Source organism: Puma concolor, chromosome A2 (genome assembly GCF_028749965.1).
Source record: "Puma concolor isolate L17-30 chromosome A2, mPumCon1.1.hap2, whole genome shotgun sequence".
In the NCBI taxonomy this organism is placed as follows: Eukaryota; Metazoa; Chordata; class Mammalia; order Carnivora; family Felidae; genus Puma; species Puma concolor.
Genome location: NC_141668.1, coordinates 117,328,954 through 117,355,344, shown reverse-complemented (window position 1 = coordinate 117,355,344; position 26,391 = coordinate 117,328,954). Strand labels below are relative to the sequence as shown.

The following is a 26,391-nucleotide window of genomic DNA, read 5'->3' as shown; positions in this document are numbered from 1 at the left end:
TAGGGGATGTGGAAAAGTGGCCATGGCTGGTGCAGTAGAACAGCTTGGGTCTCATTATACACCCTGCTTGAGACTGATGTCATTAGCGTTGGTGAGGCCAAGCCTGGGGGAGGCTGTTCAGCATAAAGGACGGCCTGTTACCCAAAACCTTTGGAAAAGGAAATGACTTTATTGAAGAGGCCATTCTTTAAATTTGTCTTACTGCTCAATTTAACCATTGCCTATTCCATCTCATTTTGGGATACTGGCTAATCTCTCCTCTCAGGACCTGTACCAGCATATGCCTCTAGGCCAACCAGGGCTTTTCCCTTCTCAATTAAACTTCTGTCTCCTGTATCTTATTTCCTGGTGCTACTTGCACCTTTCAAAACAGATAAATGAGCAGATAAATTAAATGCTCTGCTTCCCTCCCATGTTTCTTAACTTTAACATCCTATCTTTGGGATATGATACTCCTACTTTTCATTGTCTTGCCTAAAAGAATAATGCTTGGGAATTTAGGCTCAGGGCCAGATGGGATATGGAATCACTGGATATGGATAACTGGAGAAGAAATTTCAATAGCAGTAAGCCTTTTAGCCACCCTCAAATGGGAATGGCATTGACTCTTCTCACAATCTCTTTCCCTTTCTGTGGCTTGTGCCAGCCCAGCAGCGTCTTTTAAGAGATCCCACTGAACTCTGAAAAACATGAATATAGAACCAGGGTGCCTGTTCCATGACGACAATTTGAGAACTGAATGGACTTTGGAAGTTCCCAGTGTTTGAATATTACCCTGATGTGCCGAACACACTGGGTGTATCATTGTCACATGATCCCATGTTTGTTGATGAAAATAAACAGAGAATGGTTTTCAAAAACCATTTTCAGTGCCATGGTTTGTCATAAAACAATAAATAGAAAAACCCTTGGTGCGCCTGCCAACTTTTCATCCCATATCTGAGAGATGATGAGGCCCTGGCTGCACTCTATCTGCAAACAAGGAATAAAACTTATTTGTTCTATATTGGACTTTGGGTCGCAAAGCATCACATTGCTTATGATGGGTACGTGTAGAGTCACTGTTTTTATAATTATGAGAGCAAACTGTGCCATCATAAAAATGGTTTTTCTAAATAGTGTGTGAAATATGAAACTACCAAATAAAAACAATATGGAAACGTCACCTTTTGTGAAAACAATTCTGTACCCATTCAAATTTTCCTATTCTAAAATTTACAATGGCCGTCAAATTTAGTAACTCAAGCTGTTGGGAAGATATCTCTTCTTTTAAATCCTACACTTACAGCTAAACAAAGTGTGGTCTCTTTCTCCTTCTCTATGGAAAAGCCTGAGGGAGTTGGAATTTGCTCCCTTGAGAAGAAAGATACCAGACAAACCGTCAGAGAAAAGAGACTTAGGAGCCCCGGTATAAATAAAGAACAGGATAGTAGTGCTGATTTGTTTTGATGGCTGATGAAGAAATTGGGCTCCTGGGATCATTAGTCCATATATTAATGTTAATAAAATAAATTCCTTTACTGCCAGAACTGTCATGAATAGCTAAAGATAGATCTGAACCAATAGTGTTCTTTCAGACAATAAATAAATAGCATATAGTTAAGAGCATGTGGATTTTTTTTTTCTTATGACTAGATTCATTTGACTAACACCCTTGTTTGCCAGCTGAGTAACGCTTTGGCTGGCAATAGATGGCTTTTTAAGAGCTATGGTTATGTGCTAGTTCATTAGAGTGTGAATAATTCTTCCCATTAAGTTTTTATTTGTCTTCAATCTCTAAACCACGCAGGAAAACAGAATTACATTTGCGAGATTTTTCAAACTTAACTTCAGTCACATCCAGCACTAAACTAGCACTTCTAGGACATATAGTTCAAAAGTCCCTGCCTCCAAGACCCCACCCTAGAAGAGCTTCTAAAAACCCCAAATTCCTCCAGAATAGTCATTTTATTTAAAAAAGAAAAAGTGGGGAAGTCATGTAGAAAGCAACAGAAAGGGAAAAGAACTAATCATGAGTCAGGAGATCCAGTTCCATTTCAAAGTTTGTTGTAAATAGTTATTTGATTTTGGAAAGTCTCTTGGCTTCATTCAATTTACTCATACCTCGTCAAAGAATGATGATGTAGGTGATTTTTGAAGACCCCTTTGGTTCTATAAATCCCATGGTTCTCAACAAGAGGAAACTAGAAACAGGCAAAACCAAAAAGACATTGAAGAAACCCAACCAATGAGTTTTGATTCACATTCACCCACTATAGCTAATCCAGAAGAACCAGGTATCTCTAAATGGGTGAAAGCTAGTCAGAAGTATAAAAAAGGAAGAAGGAAACAAAATGAAGAAGATAGGCCCCAACAATTCAATTTTTCTTCCTTGAGCCTTTGCTCTAAGCTATCATGAAAACTAAGGATATCAGGAGAGATTCATGAGATGAGGCACGCATTTTTTCAGGCCAGTTTTAACTCTGACGTGTTCACCAAGTGATGGTTTGTGAGAGGGTAGAGTTGTCTCTTACACTAATTATAGTCTCCAAAATTGGAGCAATCACCAGAACAATCTTTGCTTTGGTTGACTCTCATTTATCTCCTTTAGCTTGCTATTTTAGTACTCAAAAAGAGCTGTAAACTTAGAGCATTCATTCATGCATAATCCCTTTCATAACTTGTATATTAAAATGCTGATGTTATGGACTGCTAAGGAACACTATTGTTCTACTTCTCCAGTCAAAAAAGTAAACTTTTATTACTCTACTTTGTTTTCATTATTAAGCCAGCTTCCTCCATGATCTTTGTGTTACACATTAAAGGCATGCAAGAGGTCTGTAACTAAATATAATTATATTTATCTATATAACACAGTACCTTTAATCCCATCCTGACTTTGATATGGAGAGCCATTTTTGAAAATCAGAATATATAAAAATCAATTACATTTGATGTATCTCTCTAAAGAAAATTACTTTCCTCTTACAGAAACTGTTTTTGCTTCCCCTAGAAAAACACTGTGTTGAAGTGCAGTTTTCTTCATGTCAGTCTCACCTTTTTCTGGTCTGCCCAATATTTGAGAATTACAAGCATCACTACGGCCAGAGGCAGATTCACTTTATATAAATTAATGAAGCTTAACCTTCAGGGCTTCTCTTTTGTACAGAGCCCCTTCCAATGTTCTGAGAAGGGCGCGAACAATTTTGCTCTTATAATTTGTATTATTGAACCTAACAGTTGTTATTAAATGTACCCAATGATTGAGTGCATTTCAGGCCCCACAAAACCTGGATCTGTCCCTGATAATGTCCTAGATGTAATTAAACATTCTTTCCTGTTAAGGAGAGGTGCTTATCTGGCCATTTGATACAATGTCTGAAGATAAATACATCCTTAGCTCCAAACTAGAGGCGTAAAATCATTAAGACCAAATTTGAGGATGATATGGTTCCTCTTATAACAGCAGATCATCAGATGATACCGTACAAGCTAATAGAACTTAGATGGCTTCCCTTTGATGGTAGAAAATACAGAAATATGGAAGTGAAGTCCTTTTTATGTAGAACATTTTACCAGAAGTGCAATATTAAATTAATAACCCAAGATAAGTTACACAAGCCAAATTCCACCTGGTTTTAAGGTCAGCTCTCTGTAAATCAGGTGAGTCACTATCTTTTCACTGTTTCAGGGTAAGGAGGTCCAGGGTGAAATGTGCAACTGTTTGCAGGCTAAGAACCGGTGAATTGGTAGCAAAGAAAGGCAGGTCTCCAGGCAGACCATGTCTGGTGATCCCTCTTGCAGTTTGACAGATTTACATGGAGGCCTGTGCAGACTTAAAAAATGCGATGAAAACAGCATAATCTTGGAAAAACAAAAAAATCCACTGGTATTCATTTGCATGTCAATATCCAGAATTCTCTACCAGTTCATCACTTTTCAAATGCTGAAGGGATTTTAAAAAAAACAACAGAATGGTTTGGCATGATGGTGGGGGCTGCTGATTCCTTTCTCTGTCCTTGAGTGTTTACTGCCAGGAAATCCTGACCAACATCGATTGCCAAGGGGTTAAAGTCACATTGTTGTTAAATTGGGAGAGAAAATTAGCAGGATTTTGTGCCCTATGTTCAACTATCACAGAGTTTCAAAAACAGGAACCTGGGGCTTTATATGAGGGGACAGGGGAAGTCAAGGGGAAGAGTCACAGGGTGATTTATCAGGGCATAGTTCCAGATAAATTGCTTACATGGAGGTGGAAGAATTTCATGCATACATTCTGTGCCAAGAAGCCAAATGGTTGAGCAGAAGCTCATCCAGAAGTTGCAGTGGGCAGTTCTGGGTACAGTCTTTCCAATGTGAAGAGGGGATGATTTACATTCATGTTATTTTGTACTTCTATATATACAGGTAGACTTTTCAAGTATCCATACCATCAGATTCCCATGGCAGTAACGAAAACCAGTATTTCATTAACATAAGTTTATAATATGCTACAAAACTCCTAGAGGACAGAAACCACTAGGTTCTATAAAAACAAGTCTTTCTCATGATTAGAATCTGACATTCTGGGGGAACTCAGCACATTTTAACTGATGTGACTGATTATCTGCTCTTTTTTTTCCCCCTCTCTCATTAATATCAATCCTGAAATAGAAAAAAAGAAAAAAAAATACAAGCAGAGTGTCCAAAAACATAGTAAGCATTATTTGCTCCTAATTTAGTTGAAGAATTAGAGCCAACAAGCAAACCTATTCTTGAGTCCACACATCTGCCCTCCTTTGGGGTTGGCTAAACAATACAATTGAAGTAAAGTTTTTGGTTAGAAAAGTAAGAATTTCTGGAATAACTCCAGTGAATGGTGTTGAAATAATATGCAAGTTTGGAAATCTACTCAACATCTAAGAATCCTTAGTGTTATTTCCTTCAATGTAGAATAGACTTAATGGTGAAAATCAAAGACTTGTGTAGAGATTAACAATCTCCAAACCAGTGGGTCTTAAAGGTGGCTCCTTCTGCCACTCATTCTGTTGCTTCCTCTTGCCCATCAGGAGGGAATTCTGAGCATCTCTGCTTAAGAGAAATGTCATGTTCAGTGTGCATGCATATACATGCACACTCACACAAATCCACATATACACCACACACACAGCTTCTGAGAAATGCAACTAGAATATCTTCAAGAGAAGAAATGGAAATATCCAGCTTAATCCATCCCCCTCAGTTGGGAAATTTGAGCCTAGGAAAGATAAAGTACTTTCCTAAAGTCACATGGTTAACCACAGAATCCAAGCTATAAGCCAAATACCCTCAACTCTTCTTCCAGTGTTTTCGAGTATACACTTATTTGAATGGGATTGAGGCTTAACTTCTATAGTTCAGTATTTCCAATGTATGTAAAATGCTGCCCCTTCTCAATCAGAGTAGCTGGAGGATTTCACAATGACCATAACCCTTTGGTCAGTTCTATACAAGGAAATGAAAGAGAAAGATCACTTAATGACTAACAACTTGCTTTTGAAGGCAGCCTATTGCAAACTTGAATAGACTGATCCATGTGTTTTATTGATTATTTGACCTTTAAGGACAGATATTTTGAAAAATAAGTTCAAAACCCTTTTTTAATTTTGCCACTTTATGCAGCACTTACCCACAGGCTTTAAACATCTGGCTGTTTCTAAAACAGATTGCTTCCAGAGCATTAAGAAAAGAAATAGACATTTTCTTGGCCTGGTATTTCTCATCTGCTTTCAGACTGATTTCTTTTTAGTTATATTTTACATGCACACTGCGTTTCATTTGAGATCTGAGTAGATTTAATCTAAAACTGCAAGATTAGTTTATGTTCAAGTGGATGTATTCAACCCTGAGTTGCCGAAATGATTTGTTTTTTATTGAAAGAAGGTTAAAAACACATTCTATTGAAAGCCAAAATAAACAACGCATTTTGTATGATTTTAAAAGTCAGCAACAAAGACTCTCCAAACAACAGAATTGGAACTCTTAGCCAGTTATAGGTAAACTGTTGCAGTATAAGCTGAAAGAAAAGAAGACCAAGCTTGGTAAAATATGTTTGGATCCAGAAGACAATTAGGAGGAATAATCAAGAGTTAAGAGTATTTTCTCATAAAGTATTTTTGACCTTAAAGATTCTAATTAACAAAGCAAATGTGTATAAAGAAACTGGTAAGGTTTCTTTAATTAACCTTAAATTAGAAATCTCCAACTCAACTACCTTTTCTCCCTTTTTTTGCAGCCATTTGTTATCTATGACATGAATTCCTTAATGATGGGAGAAGATAAAATCAAGTTCAAACACATCACCCCCTTGCAAGAGCAGAGCAAAGAAGTGGCCATTCGCATCTTTCAGGGGTGTCAGTTCCGCTCAGTGGAAGCTGTGCAGGAGATCACAGAGTATGCCAAAAGTATCCCTGGTTTTGTAAACCTTGACTTGAATGACCAAGTAACTCTCCTAAAATATGGTGTCCATGAGATCATTTACACGATGCTGGCCTCCTTGATGAATAAAGATGGGGTTCTCATATCAGAGGGCCAAGGATTCATGACAAGGGAGTTTCTAAAGAGCCTGAGAAAACCCTTTGGTGACTTTATGGAGCCCAAGTTTGAGTTTGCTGTGAAGTTCAATGCACTGGAATTAGATGACAGCGACTTGGCAATATTTATAGCCGTCATTATTCTCAGTGGAGGTAAGATTCATCTTCTTATCTTCTGTGAAAGGGGGTGGGATTGTGGTGGGATGGCTGAAAGAATTTTGACTTCCCTTAGCATTTGTCCTTTCCTCTGTACTTACTGCATTTTGCTATAGAAAATGCCAATGATCTAATGCCATGAGAGCATCACTACACAGGTAAAATACCAGGAAAGAATATCACAACTTTGCAGTTTAAAGGCTGTCAGCAACCCAGGCTTTTTTTTTTTTTTCCTTCATAATATTTTTTCAAGTCCAATCCAAACATGGAAAACAAATGCCCTTCCCTTCCCTTCTCTCCAGAAGTCCAATATATTCTTCATTTCATTTAAGTAATGACATGTACAACTTTGCTTAAGTCAGTGCTCACTTGGCATAGAGAAAGCACAACTAACTGGTTTGGGGCAGATTTTGTTTCTGCCCTACCATCAGGAAGATATTACTTTGAATTGCATTCCTAATATCAGGAATCAAGGAATATTTATCTACTGACTTCTGCCCACTCTCTCAGGAAATCTACCTATTTCCAGAAATCTTCTCTGATGGCTTCCCTGAAAGTTCCTTTGTGAGATGGTTAGTTGTGATTAAGAATACAACCTGAACCAAAGAGCACACAGAGAAATAAGTTGAGTTATTTAGCAGTTCATTGTAATTTTGTCCTTGTAAGTACATGATCTAACTAACCAACTCCAAAAGCCAGATTTTCTACTAAATGCTACTTTCATTGGCTTCTCCACACATTTCCAGCTTAAGTAGAAGAAAGTTTTACTGTCGTTTCTTTTATAAAATTTGTTTACAAACAATTGCTTAAAAGCAATGAGTTTTCGTTACTGCAATGGACTTCAGGTGAGCTTTTTGTATGTACTCTACAAAATATCATCTGGCAAAAGCTGACGTGGTGGGAGGGAGAGGGGTTTGGTTGTCCTATAGATGAAAGCTGCGTATAACTGTCCAAGGTATTGTTAAGAACACGGTGCCTTCTGTCATCCTTTGTTGTCCAATTACTTGGGAGCAGAGTGCTTCTAAAATTAGGTGCATCATGTGTTAATAATAATAATAATAATAGCAAACACTTATTAAGTACCTACTGTGTCCAAGGCAGTATTCTAAGTGCTTAATACACATTCACTTAATTCTCCCAACCCAGTGAGGTAAGTACCATTTTGCAAATGAGGAAACCGGAGCACTGAAAGGTTCAATCACTTGCCCAGAGTTACCCAGCTAACACAAGATGGAGCCAGAATTATGAACTCTGGCAGTCTGGCTCCAGAGTCTACAGTAATACTGCCCTTTACATGACTTGGGTGCAAATAGATAACACATACAGCGCAGGTTAACTCTGGAGCCTGCAGTACAGTGTCAAGTTGTAACACATTTAAAAGTGACATTTTGGGAATTATATTTACTGTAACAAAAACTACCATCCAGCATGTTTTAATATCTTCACTGAATCTATTTAAACAGATCAACCCTTGATCCTTCCCGGATCCATGACTAATTCAGCAAAGAAGAATGAGATTCTAATTTATTTGAGGTTCATTAGGAGAAAAAGCTTAAATTTTGAAAACCCAGTTGAGAAAAACAAGTTGATATTGCTTAGCTAATATTTTGAGGCACATTTTACTTTTAGTGAAAAATAGATTTATTAATATTTGATATATTTCTGAGATTTTTCCTAAGCATACCATATATACCATGTTTTATTCCTTTTATTCACTTAATCATTTCCCCAATCATGTTGTTACATACTCTTTGTTAATATATTTTATTAATTTTTGAAAATAAAAGTAACACATGGTCATTTCATAATTGAAAGAGTACAGAAAGGTATGAGTGAAAAGTAAAAGTCTTTGTCCTCAGAATAAAATAAGATTAACAAAGCCCTGTTTCTCCTCCTGGAAAGTATCTATGCATGTGGTACCATATATATGTATATGTGTATGTGTATATGCATATGTATGTATACACACACACACACACACACACACACACACACACATACTACCATTCTAGTGACTGGGAAATATTCCATTTTATAAAGGACCATTACATGCTAAATTATCTATTTATGGTTACTTATAATTTATTACAAAACCTATAAAGAAGAATATAGAAAACTATTGAATATGTGTTCTAAATTTGTGTTTTAGTGACCATTCTTATATGTAAATTTCTGTCCAAATTCCAAATTCCTTTCTTTTTTTTTTTTTTTAAGTTTATTTCCTCTGAGAGAGAGAGAGAGAGCATGCATGCTCCTTTATGAGCAGGGGAGGGACAGAGAGAGAGAGAGAGAGAGAGAGAGAGAGAGAGAGAGAGAGAATGCCAAGCAGGCTCCATGCCCAGCTCAGAGTCCAGTGCAGGATTCCATCTCACAAACCATGAGATCATGACGTGAGCCAAAATCAAGAGTCAGATGTTTAACTGACTGAGCCACCTAGGCATCCCCCCAAATTATTTTCTCATTCTAAATTACCAGAAGTGGAATTGCAGGGTAGATGGCCATGAATATATATCTTTTAATGTTTTATTTACATTAAAGACAGAAGCAGAGCATGAATGGAGATGGGGCAGAGAGAGAGGGAGACACAGAATCTGAAGCAGACTCCAGGCTCTGAGCTGTCAGCCCAGAGCCCGATGTGGGGCTCAAACCCACAAACCATGAGATTATGACCTGAGCCAAAGTTGGGCGCTTAACCAACTGAGCCACCCAGGCACCCTGGCCATAAATATTTTTAAGTCTTTTTGTCACATCACTGCCAGATTGTTCTCCACAACATTTATACCAGTTTGTATTCCCACCATAGACATACACTAACAGAGGCATTTGAAATAAGCCATTCAACATGATTAATTTCTAGCTGGGGAAGGATAGACAAGAAACAGTCATGATGATTCTGAACTTTTGAACCTGAGCAGTATTGTTTTACAGGCATGTGAAAGAATAGGGTGTTTTCATCTAGAAAAAGATGCTATTACTGCCCATAACTCACGGATTATTTAAAAGCTAGATTATTAAAAAAAAAAAAAAAAGTGATTTGTTAGGCTTTAGATTTTTCATTAATTGGTTAAAAAAATAACTGAATACTTTGATTCAGTTTAATAGATACTGCAGGCTTTGGCTTTTAATTATGAAAATTTTAAATGGTATAATTTAAATATAGATGCTGTAAAAATGAATTACTTTTGGTCTTCTACAGACTACTTTAACAGTAGCCAATATCCAGATCTTATTGGATCCTGACAACAATGAAAGAAATCTGAAGGTAGCTGCCAGCCATAGATTAAAATCTTATACCTGTGGTTATAATGAGAAGAAAACCCTGTGAATAATTTTAGACTTCCTTTTAAAAATAGAATTAACCATTGACTGGTTTCCATATCACAAAAGGCAAATCCTTCCCTGACCAAAGTTTGCTTTTGTAGATGAAGTCTACAGGCAGTAGATAAGAATGAATAAACTGGACCCCATGTTTGCTCAACACACAGGAATTTGATTCTCTTCTTTACTCAGAGAAGCCGATTGGGTATAGGTCAGAGAAAGAACTGCTCAAAGCCTTTCCAGTCCAGAGACTGGACTCCAGTAAGATCAGAATCCCAGTTATCTGTAGTATAGTGAGATCAGTATCTCAGATTGTGGTTTATTAGAGTACAACATGTAATTTCTCAGTTATTTTTTTTTCCCATCCTGGGTTTTCCAGAAAAGAAGAACATTCATATAGGCAAGAGGCTTTGATCCAGTAAACAAATTTCTGATCCTACATAATCTTAACAAGAGTGATCATTTTCTCCTCTGTAGTTTACATTGAAGTCTATGGATTGCTTCAGAATGAAGAGCTTCTTTGGCAGGGGTCCCATTGACCTCATTCTGAGCTAGCCTTAAAATCACAGAAGAGTTTCATTCTGGTGAAGGCATCATGACCCTAGACTGAAGGGAGTATGGGGAGATGGGCATCAGGTAAGAGTGAAGTGGTTGGGAATTAGGGAGATTAAGGGCAAAGGGTCCCCAGAAGAACAAAGAGGATTTTTTGGGGGGGGGGGGGGGAAGTATCTGATTTGACCCAACTAAGTATTTGCTGAGGAAACTGGAGTTGCTATAGTAAGATCACTGTCATTCAACTTCAACCATAGAAACTGCTGATACTGTTAGATTTGGTAGTTAGATTGGCCTGGTGCTTAGCATCTTTGGCTGTCTACTCAGCTGTCAAACCAAGCTAGCTGAGAAAGATGACCTAGTTCTTCTCAAGTTTTTCTCCTCTCTCTCTTTCTCCTCTGAGCTCAAGGCAAGAAAAAAATGGGACTAAAAAGAACAACACTGTAGAATCAGACAAAGGACAGCACTTCATACGTTTTCAACAGCATTTCGTATACGTTCTCTTATTAGATCCTGAGAATTTTTGTGTATTTTTATTCTTATTTCATAGAAGGAAAAGCGAGGCTCGTAGACTTAAGTAATTTGTCTGAGATTGAACAACTAGTGAGCCGTGGAACTAGGGCTGAAACCCAGGTGTCCTGTCACCTCAGAGTGCTCTCTCTGCCACACACCCTGTCCCCTTCCACCTGGCTAGTGGATCCTGGTCACCCTTCTTACACTTGTGTTGGTGGCCGCAACCTGTGCTGTCTACACAATACTCCGTAAGGTATGGGCCCATAATTTAGAAGTCATGCTTGCTCCCTCTAGGTTGGGTGGTGTCAAGAGTAATAAAACTGCCTCCAGCAAGGGGCATGTTTGCAACTGGCGCCACAGCTTCATGCCAGCCACGCTAGCAAACTCCCAAAACTACCCAGCAACCACAGCCAAGTGTAAAGCTCAGTAAAGCTGACAAGCTCCAGGACACTCCATTGGACACTTTGCCCCCTTGAGCATTTGCTGTTCAGTGAAGAAAAGCATAGGAAGGCTCCAGCTGGAACTCTGCAACAGGAAAAAGCTCTTTTTGTTAATTCAGAACAGTTTGGAATCCATTACAGTTCTTCCCCAACTTCCAGGACAGGGGGGAGGAAATTCAATGGGTTTTACAATATATTTTTTGAGGCAAATTGCCACCGTCATCCTAATGACAGAGAGGCTGTAAATATTGATACAGTGGCCACAGATGGTAAATCATCAGCCTCCTCATTTACCCTCTTGAGTCTGGCTTAGTTACGCAAACCACCTCTATAGCAGCTCCTTCCTCTTCCAGCAATCCCAGCCATGTTCTTTCTCGGTGAGGCAACTTTGGACTCCAACTGTTCTTGGAGTGTTGCTATGTGTTTCTGCTGTTGAGAGGGTAGGGGGCAGGGAGAACAGGGTACAAGAAAGGGGAATTGTTCTCATGGCTGTACATCTGCAGATCAAGGAAGAGTAGATATTCTGAGACAATTGAGTGAGTCTTAGTTCTATCAGGTCAGTAACCTGAGGCTTCTGTTTCTTACCCTTAGTCATGACTATATATGTGTGTGTGTATATATATATATTTTTTTTTTTAATTTGTTGGAATTAGAATCAAAGGACAGCATCTAGTTCAGAATATATACTTACTAGGTGCATGTTGAATGCATAATAGTCAAATAATAATAATAGTAATAGTAATAGCAGCTACCATTTATTGAATACTTTACCATGTGCCAGTATATATTGAGCACTTTACGCACATGCAGTAATCCTTGTTTAAGCTTTCCTGCAGCTCTGCAAAGTCTGTTATTATCCCCATTTTACAAATGGTGAAAACAAGTTTAGAGAGATTAAGCAACTTGCCCAAGGTCACAGAGCCACTAAGTGGTGAGGCCAAGGTTGAGACCTAGGTCTCTCTGAACTTAAAACTGATACCCTGGGGCGCCTGGGTGGCGCAGTCGGTTAAGCGTCCGACTTCAGCCAGGTCACGATCTCACAGTCCGTGAGTTCGAGCCCCGCGTCAGGCTCTGGGCTGATGGCTCAGAGCCTGAAGCCTGTTTCCGATTCTGTGTCTCCCTCTCTCTCTGCCCCTCCCCCATTCATGCTCTGTCTCTCTCTGTCCCAAAAATAAATAAACGTTGAAAAAAAAAATTTTTTTAAACTGATACCCTTCTGTGTATTGAGATGTGGAAGCATCCCAGTTAATTACCTTGATCTGGGAGTTTGGTGCAGTTATCAAAAACTGCCCATTTCATTTTGCCTCTAAATATTTCAATCAAGAGTTTTCATGTTTTAGTCCAGATATTACTTAATAATATCCAAAGCTCTTGAGACACCCTTTTTTTTTTTTTTTTTTAAATTTTTTTTTTTCAACGTTTATTTATTTTTGGGACAGAGAGAGACAGAGCATGAATGGGGGAGGGATAGAGAGAGAGGGAGACATAGAATCGGAAACAGGCTCCAGGCTCTGAGCCATCAGCCCAGAGCCTGACGCGGGGCTCGAACTCACGGACCGCGAGATCGTGACCTGGCTGAAGCCGGACGCTTAACCGACTGCGCCACCCAGGCGCCCCGAGACACCCTTTTAACCTAACAAAATTACACCCTAAGTTTGAAAATTGCTGTGGGAAGGAACTGGGCCCGGTATAACACTGAAGACTGGTACTATGTTCTTAAACTTGTTCAGGTAGCATGGCCCTTGGAAACAATGGCACTGGATATAGCACTCACCACAAAAATTGGCAATAAGCTTTAAGTAACAGAGTGAATACATTTGTTCTTAATCAGGTACCATCCTACCAGCCAGGTTTTAACAGCTAAGTGTTGCAGAAAAAATTTATGAGAGAAATTTTGCATTGTTAAAATATCATCCAGTAACTTAATTTCATCTTGTCAGTCAGAAACAATCAAATGAACATTCATTCAGCTGTAGCTGCAAACACTTCATGCCAGTTCATAGACACAGGGTTTGAGGACTCTGAGTTTGAATGTTTCATTTCTCTTCCCCATCCCTAACTGCCCCTCAAAACCTTGAGGCTATTTCCAGCTCATTTGTAATCTTTCCATTTTCTGCAGAGCTATTTCTGTAAGTCAGAATGAACAGTATAGCACTTCTCTAAACAGAAGACAGAGTACAGGTGCCTGAGTGGGCCTCCACTTTTCTTGAGGAAACCCCGAGACCTCTGATTCTGCAGCGCCCAGTGGCCCCCACATCTTCTTTGTCTGTTAGCATCATCCTTAGTTAACTGGGAGGAGACAACCCAAAATAGTTTAAGACTTACCCTCCTATGCCAATTAAATATCCAGCTATTTTATCCATACAGTTTTTTGTACAAGACTCAGGCTGCTGCCTAAGTGGTAAAAGTTGTTTTTCTAACTTCTTTCTCATGATATTGAGAATAAACAAGGACATATGATTTCTCATGTTTCTAAGCCCTCAGTAGGACAGTTGAAGAATGTTATTATGTGGTTCAGATCTCTCATCTGGGCCATGATGGTGTCAGAAAGTAATAGCATTCATTTTTTGTTTGTTTGTTTGTTTGTTTGTTTTTAACGTTTATTTATTTTTGAGACAGAGAGAGACAGAGCATGAACGGGGGAGGGTCAGAGAGAGAGGGAGACACAGAATCTGAAACAGGCTCCAGGCTCTGAGCTGTCAGCACAGAGCCTGATGCGGGGCTCGAACTCACAGACCACGAGATCATGACCTGAGCCAAAGTCGGATGCTCAACCGACTGAGCCACCCAGGTGCCCCAATAGCATTCATTTTTAACTGAAAAATGTTTAATGGGCACCTACACTGTGTCTACATAGTGTATGGCGTTCGTCTCTTCTGCTCTTCCCACAGTGCTGCCATGACCAGTGGGAGACCCTTGTGAGATGACCAGGATGGCTCTGAATAGTGACTCAATTAGGAAATGTCCCATTAGACCACTCTTTTCATAACCTTTGTAGACTTGGTTTGGACAGAGATGAGGTATATCTATGAGTTCTCAACTGGCATGCAAATTCTAAAAAACAAAGAGCTGGCAGGGGGATGGGGAGACAGGGAGAAGATGAACCCTACTAGAATCATCTGAAAAACTTAAAAAAAATACATGAGTACACATGAGCGCGCGCGCACACACACGCACACGCACACACACACACACACACACACACACACACACATACACAGGCTTCTGTTGATTGTAGGCCATAGAAGCATCTTTCTCTGTGATTGCTCAGAAATACCATCTCTTCCTCACCCTGGGCCTGGTAGGCTGGAATTATCTTAGTAAGTGAGCACACGATTGTGTTTGACCTCAGTGACAGACATGGGATTGAAAGCCAAACTGCTGAGTCATTCCTGTCACTGCACCAGCAGTCTTGGAAAAGGTTCAGTCAGTCAGTCAGTGGGCTGCTTTTTGGAGCACTTTATCATTTTGGGTTCTCACAATGTGTGTTTAAACTCTGGGTGACCCCAGGCAGCCTTCCAGACTGGCACAATTCACCAAGACATTCAGACTGATCATCTGCAAGTGAAGAAGAATGAAACTTGAGGACTGGTTCAAGTCACTTATCACAGAGAGGCCAGCACAGGTTGTGAAGGAATCATGCACTCCCAGGGAAAGCACCTTTCAAGGGTCTTGCCAGCTTCACAAATAAGAAAGCCAGAAGACGCAGGATGGGGCATTGGAAAACATTGGACTCACGTAGACAGCCCTGAGTTCAAACCCCACCCCCTCCTCCACCACTTACTAGATGTATGGTTTCACTCGATTATTTACCTCCCTGGGCCCTAATTTCCTTATCAGTACCCTAAGTAAATGAAATAACATTACGTGAAGGCACTGGCACAATGCCTGGGACATGGTAAGCACACAGTAAATGCTCATTTTCCCTCCTCCCCCCCACCATGATAGAATTTGAAGTAGCTCCACAGCAGTCCTGCCAGTGGTATTGCTTGCAGTTCCACCAACAGACATTCTTAAATCCCTTATCACAATATAAATGCCCCCAGGGAGCTATCAGCTAATCCCTTGTATCAGCTATCACTTTAAGGGGATTAGTTGTGGATTGAGAACAAAACCCCAAGGGAAAGAGACACTGGAGGAAGGGGGAGTGGCCTGACAAGCTAAGGGGACAACTCTAAGCCCCCTTGCCCCTCAAAGAGACAGAGAATAGCAGCAGGAGAGTGATGAGTTTCCACACTCCCAAAGTTCTGATAAAGTTTTGGGCCATTAGATGTTGAGAGGTCATTTTTGAGGTTAGTTAGAGATCACACCTATGTTTTGAGATCACAGGCTCTTCTCAAAAACATCGGAAAGGAAGACCTGGAGTGTTGCAGAGAACTTTCATGTTTGGTTATTGGCATTTCTAGAGGTTGAGGGAGCAAGGAAGAGTGGTTGGATTTGGAGCAGGAGTGTGTCCGACTTGATGAGAAAGAAGAAATCACTCTCCTTCATCTTTTCCTGTCCAGCCTTCTTCCTCTACCTCCCGCCCACCCCCCATTTCCAGTCCTGATCCAGTGTTCGACATAAAAGGAGCAGAAATTTATCTTTATCCCTCAGCTCAAAGGAAGAACACATTGCTCTCCTGGGTCTGACACAGAGAAGGGGAGCAAACCGTGTGGCTGAGCTTCATTTGAGCAACCTTGAATGACTAGAACAGGGAACCCTAACTCCAGGGTGAAGGAAGACAGGAAAGCAAGGACTTCCCAAGGGCAGGATGGAAATCTCAAGTAAAATTTCCATTCTGAAAGACCTGGAAATAAAACTGAGCCCAAGCTCATTTCACTCCATGGAGGTACCATTGAACAATGCAAAGAGCTTTGGGGACAGCAAAGAAGAAAGTGCTACCCACCTGTTATTAGGTACCTTTGTGTTTACTGCCATAGTTGGAGAGGTGGCTTTTGAGTAGGTGAGTGTTTAAGATGAGGGAAGTTGGTGTGGAATGGCTACTCAATGGCCAGATAAAAGAAAATATGCCTGGCTTGGTTTCATCATGGTGGTTATCCCCTTTCACCATCTTGGCCACATCATATGTGTTATTGTTGTGAGGAGTGGTTGTCATTTGGACATAGAGAAAGCATTAATCAGAAAAATGTTAAGAGTGTTAACCCACTCCAGAATAAAGGACTCTGCTGGCTACATGTGCCTTCATGGCAGAATATGCTCGTTACAGAAGATCTTTATCTGTTTGATAACACGTTTACAATATCTGCTAGTTCTGTTGTCCCCTTGCCCAGACAGCCACCATCAACTGCCTTGCTGCTAAAGTCATCCATGGTGCAGCCTTCTGATTAATTTAGGCTTGCCCTGCTAGGATTCCTAATACCAAATCTCCAGCAAGGTGCAGCTCCAGGAGTGGAAAGGGGAATAACATCTGGAAGAGGGAATGGAGAGATGGCTGAGAAGAAGGGAGCAATTGAGGGGGAAAGAACAGGAAATATAGAGTACCCAGGAAAATCAGAGAAATGAGAGAAGAAAGGTAGGAAGGAAAAAGAGGAAAGTGACATTATACTATCAGAAATAGCTACCTTACTATGTGTCAGGCACTGCGCTAAGAGCTTTCCATCTATGAGTTGGACTACTCTTATGTCTCCATTTTTTTTTAATGTTTATTTATTTTTGAGAGAGAGAGAGAGAGACAGAGCACGAGTGGGGGAGGGGCAGAGACAGAGGGAAACACAGAATCTGAAGCAGGCTCCAGGCTCTGAGCTGTCAGCACAGAGCCCGACGCAGGCCTCAAACTCATAGACCGTGAGATCATGACCTGCGCCCAAGTCAGACGCTTAGCCAACTGAGCCACCCAGGTGCCCCTTTATGTCTCCATTTTTTAAGTGAGGAAACTGGGGCACAGAAAGGTTAAGAAACTTGCTCAACATTACCCAGTAAGTAAGTTTTAAGGCTAGGATTTCAACTGCTTCTCATTAAGGCAGGAGTGCTTACTCTTACCTGTGCATCAGAATCACCAGGGAGCTTTTAAAAGCTCAAGGTCATACCCCAGGCCAAGAAAATAAGAATCTCTAGAGATGGGGCCCAGGTGTTAGTTGGTGGGTTTTTAATCTTTCCACATGATTTCAGTGTGTAACCAAAGTTGAGAATCACTGCACTCCATCAAGCTCCAATTGAAAATTAAATATGAAAAGAAGCATACATGTGAAACTTTCTTACAATATTTTTCCCCCCAAGGGTAGGAATGTGGGAGGGAATTGCTACAGGCCATACCATAGTTTAGCAAAGGTGAAGTTGGCTGAATTCACAGTTTTGCCTAATGCTCACCATAATTCCGATAGATCAGAAAAGTATTGCAGAATCCCTAACACCATCACTTCAAGGAACAAGTAAATTGAGGCACCAATGGCTTCCTTGTTTTATTATTGCTCTTAGACTGTCTTGCTTATATGCATTCAACTACAAAATGAGAATCTGCCCAAACCCCTCAAACATGGGTCTGCATCAGGAATTATCTTCTAGTGCCCCTGAATTTGTGCTCCTACCAGGAGCAGTTCAGAAATCTTCCATTTCCCAACTGTGTAAATGCCAGCCCAACCCTGCTTATACTCCTGACCCCATCCCTGTGGAAACTGGCTTTATTTGCACAAACCGAGAGAATAATAATATCTTACAAAGCCCCAGTACGTAGCTCATTCTCACCAGAACCTTATGAAAGAAATAGCACTGTTCTAAAAAAAATTAAGCCAAAAAAAACCCAGAAATATTAGAGGACCTGTCCAGAATCATACAGAAACCTAAGTGGAAGTGATACAGGACTCAAATCAAGTCTTCAGTTTCCAAATCCACTGCTCTTTTTAGCACATCTGTGAACTTTGGAAGAATGGAATAAAGGACATTGGAGAGGAAGTGTAAAAGGAAGTCCTACCTCCCCTTTGGTTTTCACCGGGCACCTGAACTAAGGTCTTTCATTGTCCGTGGATCAGTTTACAACTACCCAGCTATCAGACTTCTTTTTTTTTTCTGAATCCCCTGGATATAGTCCTTTTCAGATTACTCTATTTCAGAAAGCCAAAAGACCAAAGCTTTAACAGCAGCTCTTAGAATAGAGACAAAACCACCTACTTGATTTTTCTCCCTCTCCTCCTGAAGACTCCATTGGAGCCCTCTGCTTCCCTAAGACACCTTCTGAGAAAATCTGTGTTCAGGAAATGCCTGGCCCAGGTGGGCAGATCCCAGGAGAGTCAAGAGAATTGAAATCTTCAGATAGCTCTCCACATAACAGAGCCAGATCTGGATATGATGGGAGTTTAATAGGTTTGCTCATAATCAGCAGCCCTCGCTAATCAGTTCCAGCATTGTGTGAGTGGGGACCAGAAAGGTTGCTTTCCCAATTCTTTGCAGCCTGGGAGTAAGGAACCACCAGTAATTGACTCCAGCTTCCTAGAGGGTTGTGTCCTGGAGTATGAGAATCAACACTCACTTTCCCATAAGGGCCTTCTAGACAGCCTAGGCCAGTGAATGAGGTCCCTTGACCCTGATCCAATCCCAGACCTCAACTCTGACCCTCAGCAAGGTGTAGAGAGATCTCAGACGGGGTTTCTAAAAACAGGGTCTTAGCAGGCACTGAGCCACTGAGGAGTGGAGAGGAAAGGGTGGGGACCCAGGATGGTCTGGATGCTTAGACAGATTGCCTAGCTTAGCTCAGCAAGGGTTTGAGTGTGTGTGGAAGGAAAGTGAAAGGAAGGAGAAAGAGGGAGAGGGAAGAGGGAAGGCCTTGTAGCTGATTACAGGGTAGAAGGTGGGGAGCAAACCTGACAGATCCCTTTTGCCTTTGATTCTAGGGATTGCTTTAAGACCAAAGGATGCTTTTTAGGGTTTTTTTTGTTGTTTTTTTTTTTAAAGAAGCCAAGTGTTTTAAATTTAAAACATAAGCCTGTAAATATACTTTTCTAATTAAATTTTGAGTGTATTTTCCCCAGGTTAATTATGTGAAATATGTATTTACAGAGGAGAAAATTGGGGCCCCCTGAACTTGAACAGCTTGCTCTGGGTCACAGAGCTGGTCAGAGTGTAGTACTTTTTACACTTCACTGCAGTCTGTTTTGCCTTGACTGAGGCTCAGTAAAGGGGACAGTGGGACAGATCTGTAAGTGATCTAACTTGTCACTGGAGAAAATATAAATCAGTGGCCACAGAATTTCAGCCCTTCAGCCAAACTTCATCTGTCACATAATAAAAAAAATAACTTGCCAAAGAAGGGTTTGAAAATCCAAACCAGACCCTTCTCCACTCCTCGAGGAGCCAGTTCCATTATACTGCACTGAAGCCAAGTGTTTCCAGCAAGCCTGATCAGCTGCGTTTTAGGGTTTGGTTGTTTGAGCTGTCATGATAAATGAAGCCTACTAGGTTAATGTAATCTGTTCTGCAGAAGTTTTGACTGTTGCTGCCCAAGAGGAAGGAAGAAGGAGAAAGGGCTGTAAGGAGCCAGTGTCCCAGTGAGCCGAGGTTCTACACAAGGGTGTGGGGTCCCAGCTGGTGGAGGAGCCACATTCAGCACCTGCCTTCACACAGAACGCTGCCACTTGAGATGCAAATTCATTTGCATAGCCCCTGGCAGTTGAAATCTGGAACATTTGTCAGGGAGAGAATCAGCAGTCATGAAACCAAAGGCACTGGTCCAGAACATGTCAGAGGCTGAGGCATCAGGGTTTTCATTACTGCATGGCAACTATGAGAAAAGGCACAGGCCCTCGAGGGGCGCGATTATCCAAGCCAGGACAACATCACTTGTTTCAGCCTCAGAACTTGTGATTTTTGCTGATGGTTCCAAATTTAAATGCCAAGAGAGAAAAAGTATACTTATTCCAGTCAATGGGTTATGTTAGAGATGTTAGAAGAAAGAATCGATCCAAAGTTTCCATCTGTAATTAAAAATGGAAAAAAAAAAAAAAGAATGAAAAGAAACTTAATGTAAGAGAATGTTCAGAGTTCTGAAAACCTCACCATGAGGCTGTCTAACATTTCTCTCCCGTGCCTCACCTCAGTGGATAGAGGTTACTAGAGTTTATTAGACACAGAAAAACACAGTTTAGAGGAGACTTCTTCATTGTGTAGCGATCCTGTCTTTAGGCTTGTTCACCAACCAGGAGAATTGTACTTTTCAATCCAGGACTCAGCCAGAACAACCTTCTCTCGCTCATTAGCTCAGCCAACTGAGTGCTTCCTGTGTTTCCACCGGAGGCTCAGAGATGATCAAGGCATAGTGTCTGCCCTCTGAAACCTCATGACCTCAAAGGAGAGATAAAGAAGGAAATCAGTACTTACAATACAATTTATAAGTACAATATGCTTATAATACAGCATTTGAAATTAAACAGACTTAGATTCAAATATCAGCTCTGCCATTTACTAGGAAGTGGCAGATTTGGGGCAAAATTTAACACCTCTCTCTCAATCTTCATTTTTCCCTTCATAAAACACTGACCTCATGGAGTTATTGTGAAGATCAAATGATATATTGTGTAGAAAGCCCTTAGCACATTCTTTGGAAAATGATAACCATTCAATAAATGTAGTCTCCTCATAGGATAGAGATCGAAGTGTTTATAAGGTGCAACAGGTCTAGAGAAAGGGGGTTGGGAGAACAGGGGAGAGGAAGGGATAATGTCAAGGAGGGCTCCCAGGACATAGGAGACATGGGCTTATATTTTGAGGAATAGGTTGAAGTCAGTAAGATGGGTGAAGGGAAAGGAAGACCATTTCAGGAGGGAGGAACAGAATCTGCCTCAGCACAGTCATGACAGAAAATAGGATGTTTGAGGGACTTAGTATGGTAATACCTTAATATGGCCAGAACAGAAGGATGGTTCCAGAAAGTGATGTTAGAGGATGAAGGGTAGTAAAAGGTAAGTAAAAGCTCGTATACAGTGCCGTAGTTTACAGGAAAGGGAAGACAAGCTAAGGTGAAAAGCCTTCAAGAACTAAAATTTGGAATCAATACAAGGTGTCAGGTGAGTGTCATGAATGATGTACAAGAATCCTGCACCTCTCTGGTGAGCTTGACGGAGAAAACCTTACATGATAACCACAATGCAACAAACTTAGAAATTAGAAAATAAACTTAAAAGTTAGAAAAAAAGACAAACACCAAAACTTTCCACTTAGAAATTTTAAAACACACTTCTGTATAACTCTTAGATTAAAAATGAAATCAAAATAGTAAGACATATTATTTGGGAGAGAGCTACATGAGTACTGTTTACCAAAGCCTATGGGGTAAAACCAAAGTGACACTCAGGAAACTTTAGAGTTTTAAATGCATCTATCAGAAAACAAGAAATACTAAAACTAAATGAATTAAGCATTCAACTCAAGAAGCCAGGAAAAGAGAAAAAAATAAACCTAAAGAAAGTTAAAAGAATGAATTAGTTAAATTGAAAACAAAATAGAATTTTTAAAAAGTTAATAAAACCAAAAGCTGTATTTCTCTAAAAAGAAAAAAAAGATAAGCCTTTAGCAAATCAGATTTTTAAATGACAGAATATACAAAATAAAAAGCATTCAATTATAAATAAAAATGATAGGAGATTTCAGATTCTGAGAGAATGTCATTACAACTCTATTTCAATATGAATTGCAAAAATTTTACTTTTATAAAGAGTAAAAGGTCTTTACTAAATCTCGACTAAGCTCTTCACTAGGAAGATTAAATGCTATAGAAGAAAAATTAAAGGTAGCCAGAGATTTACCATCAGGCTCAGAGAGTTCTGCCAATGAATTCCAAGAAGCCATCAAGGAACAGATCATTACTACATAGAAACAGAAGGAAAATTTATCAACTCAGTCTATAAGGCTAGTTAACATTTATTACCAAACAGACAAAGGATGGCACAAAAAAGACATTTCTGTCACAAATTTTAAACTCAAAATAGGAGCAAATACAAAAGTATAGGGAAATCTATGAATATAATGTACTATACTAGAGTAAGATAAAACCATATGGTCATCTCTTTAGAGAGAAAAAGTTTAAAGCATTTGATGAAATGCAACAACATTCCTGACTTAAAAAAATTAAAAACTGTGTAACTCTTAGAAAGCCAGGAGTAAAATGTATCCCCCATAATCTACAGTAAACTTCATAGTTGTGGTAAGCCATTAAGAATCATTTTCTTCATGGTTAGGAATAAAACAAGAATACCTCCTACCACTACTGTTATTTAATACCATATTAGAGATATTAGCCAATACACTATGGCAAGAAAAAGAAATGAGAATTATAAACACTGGAAAAGAAGAAATAAATGAAACTACCATTATTTGTGGATGTAATTGTCTATCCAAAATAGAAAAACAAATCCGTGATAAAAACTATTTGAATTGATAAGAGTTTAGGAAATTGGAATATATTCAGTGTACTGAAATCAATAATTTTTTTCTAAGCACCAGCAGGGATATATTAGAAAAGATAATGAAAAAGAAGCATAGAATACTATTAAGCAAAGAAGTAAGTTAAAGAAGTAAAGGATACTGTGTTTAAGGATTCATCTAACAAGATCCACATGAAGAAAAACATGAAAAGTTTAAAAGTAATTTAAGTTCATTGTTTAAAAATTCAAATACGGAAAGTATAAAGAAGAAAGTGAGAATTACCTCACTACTCAGAAGAAAGCTCTGTTAAAATCTGGAGCTCTATCCTTCCAAACTATACCAGTACTTAAAAACTATGTCTTGTCTCACTGAAAATGTATATGCTGGGGTGCCTGGCTGGCTCAGTTGGTTGAGCATCCCGCTTGTGATTTCAGCTCAGGTCATGATCTCACAGTGTGTGATTTCAAGCCCTGCATCAGGCTCTTTGCTGACAGCACAGAGCCTGCTTGGGATTCTCTATCTCTCTCTCTCTCTGTCTCTCCACACACCTCTCCCACTCACACTTTCTCTTTCTCTTTCAAAAATAAATAGACATTAAAAAATATATATGCTATATAAGGATATATGTATATATACATACATACATACATGCTATATTAAGGGGAAAAGGCAAAGCTGTTTAAAAAAAAAAATTTTAATGTTTATTTATTTTTGATAGAACACAAGGTGGGGAGGAGAAGAGGGAGAGGGAGACACAGAATCTGAAGCAGGCTCCAGGCTCTGAGGTGTCAGCACAGAGCCTGACACAGGGCTCGAACCCACAGACCATGAGGTCTTGACCTGAGCTGAAGTCAGTCACCCAACTGCCACCTGGGCGCCCCAAGGCAAAGCTGGTTTCAAAAGCATATCTAAAGCTGTGGTGAGAAAGTAAGTGGAGGTTAGAAAACAGACTCATCAGGAACGAGCAGAAGTTGAAAATGAGATTTCTGAGTGAGTAGAAACATACTGGCAAAAGAGTCCTCAGTCGGGGGGGAGGATTACACCACCATCATGTTATGTCAACTGATCAGACAGATTTAGCCCCAGCCGGGAAGCGATGCCCCTGGAAAGAGCTCTAATAGTCTTGGTTTCAGTCCATCCTCCCTGCTCCACTGTCTACTTAACCTCCCTCACCACCTTATTTTAGAACCAGAGCAAAACAAGCCAACAAAAAGGGGAGTAGTTTCGCTGAATATGCCTCAGATGTGGGGCCAGAGAATGCTGTAACGGAACCTCTTGTTCTTCTGCTCCCCCAGACCGCCCAGGTTTGCTGAATGTGAAGCCCATTGAGGACATACAAGACAACCTGCTGCAAGCCTTGGAGCTCCAGCTCAAGCTAAACCACCCGGAGTCCTCCCAGCTCTTTGCCAAGCTGCTGCAGAAAATGACAGACCTCAGACAGATTGTAACAGAACATGTGCAGCTATTGCAAGTAATAAAGAAAACAGAGACAGACATGAGTCTCCACCCGCTCCTACAAGAAATTTACAAGGACTTGTATTAGCAGAGAAGTCCAAATTCACTGACCACGTTTTCCTTCTTCCAGTTGCACTATTATTTTGAGGGAAAATCTGACACCTAAAAAATTTACTGTGAAAAAGCATTTTACAAAAGAAAAGGTTTTAGAATAATAGATCTATTTTATGCATATTGTTTATAAAGATACATTTACAATTTACTTTTAATATTAAAAATTACCACATTATGAAATTGCTGGTTGTATTTGAAGACTGAGTCTTATGCGTTCCCTCCCCTCCCCCCACCACCAGGCTCATTTCCTTTTATTTCCTTCCCCTTCCTTCCTTCCCTCCTCCCTCCCTGCCCCCTTTCCATCCCTCTTCTTTCCTACACATTTGTCAAAACGGGAGTGGAACTGCGGACTGACTTTCATTCCCAGTAAATTAATTTTTTCTTCACTTCGCTCTTCTGAACCCTCTATCTGCCTTAACACCCACAACTAAGAAAGGCAGGGAAGCCTCAGGACAAAAACTTCTCAGAGCATGTGTTTCTTACCCTGCATGTGCGAGTCTGGGTCATATCCCTTAGGCCTACCAAGGATCAAGTCTTCTTCCACAACCCCAACCAAGACTTTCAGTCACCAAGAGCAGCCTACGGGCAGGGTTCCACGGCATACATGGTATACCCGGGGGCAAATGCTAACTGCTGGGAGATGTGGGTAACAGGTGTTTTAAAATTTGGCACCTGCCAAAAAAGAACTTAGAGTTGAACTAAGGAGAAAAGATTAATCTTTCTTAAAAACAGATTATAATGCTCGGTATAATCATGGACCAATAAATGGCTCAGACTCTATGTACTGTGAGAGTTCAAAGGAAGTAAGGATGGATGAAGATTGGAATAGTTAAATGTGACTCTAAATTTATTGAAGTGGGCTTCAGAGGATGTGTTGGATTTGGGATAGGTAGAGAGTAGGAGAAAAGATATTCCAGGAAAGCAAAACAGCAGGAACAACAAGAAGAGGAACCAAAACCAACCGTGAATGAGGGAGAAGAGCCACGTTCCAGTTCTGATGTACACAGACCAGTTTTGCTATAATTATTCCTACTGTCCTCCTTGGGACCACCATGCCCAGAGATCTCTTACTTTTCTAACCTGAAAGTCTAATTATCTGTATCATTTAGGTGATGCAGGCCTCCCCAGCATGCAGATTATATGTTCCCTAAAAGGAGGGACCTTCTTGGCACATTAATAGATTCGATGATTGAAGCCACCAAATTCAGTGACTTTGAATCAATACAGTGACTTTGAAGACTGCCTTCAAAGAGAGACCTCTCGAGGTCTTTCTCCTCCAGGATGGTTATATCTACTGACCTAAATTACTTCCCTGCTGCTTCTCCCTTAGTTTATCTTTCCTTAATGGCGCTAATACTTAGGAGGATGTAACTTTACATTTGAGGCTTTTAAGGCCAGAATATCAGGAAAGACATTTTCATCCTTTACCCAAAAATAAACACCTCCAAAGAGTCAGGTTACAGAAGTGAGTCCTGTCTGCAGCCCTAGAAATGTAAGATCCCTAATTCTTTCGGAGCAATGATTTCTGAGCTCAAACCTTTAGATACAACCACCACATTTTGGGAGGAATGAAGAGACTGAAGTCATTGTCAAAGTGTTAACCAAAACACTGGGAAGGAAAGTAACAAACTCAGTGCGTCACATGGCTATTGTTCCCTTGATGCCAAACATCAGGATATTCTCAAACATCTCCATGACTAACCAGAGGCTTCACTACTGTTCCATGTGGAGAGTTTATCATCAGGCAGATCTTAAAAAAAAAAAAAAAAAAAGTTGTGAGCAGTAGACAAGGTGAGGATTCCACCTCAGAGGAGATCCCTTCTTTACAAGTTTTCTTAAACAAAAAGTCTTTCAGCATGCTGCCTGCTCTCTGTTCCCACCAGTCTCGTGCAGCCGGTCCAAACCCTTTCCACAATCTCAGAGTTGTGGCTGCCAATGTGGGGAGTAAGGGGGACGCTCTC

General features: G+C 40.1%; 1 protein-coding gene across 5 annotated transcripts in view; it reads left to right on the top strand.

Moving 5' to 3' along the window:
* Positions 1 to 24,610, top strand: part of PPARG (peroxisome proliferator activated receptor gamma) — a 136,542-nt gene extending 111,932 nt beyond the window's left edge. For all 5 annotated transcript variants that reach the window (XM_086697401.1, XM_086697403.1, XM_086697402.1 and 2 more), the window contains 2 exons: positions 6,233 to 6,683; positions 24,157 to 24,610. In XM_086697401.1, the coding sequence (XP_086553527.1) occupies positions 6,233 to 6,683; positions 24,157 to 24,404 (699 nt within the window). In that variant the 3' untranslated portion in view covers positions 24,405 to 24,610. The remainder of the gene's footprint in view (positions 1 to 6,232; positions 6,684 to 24,156) is intronic.
* Positions 24,611 to 26,391: the final 1,781 nt, after the last annotated feature.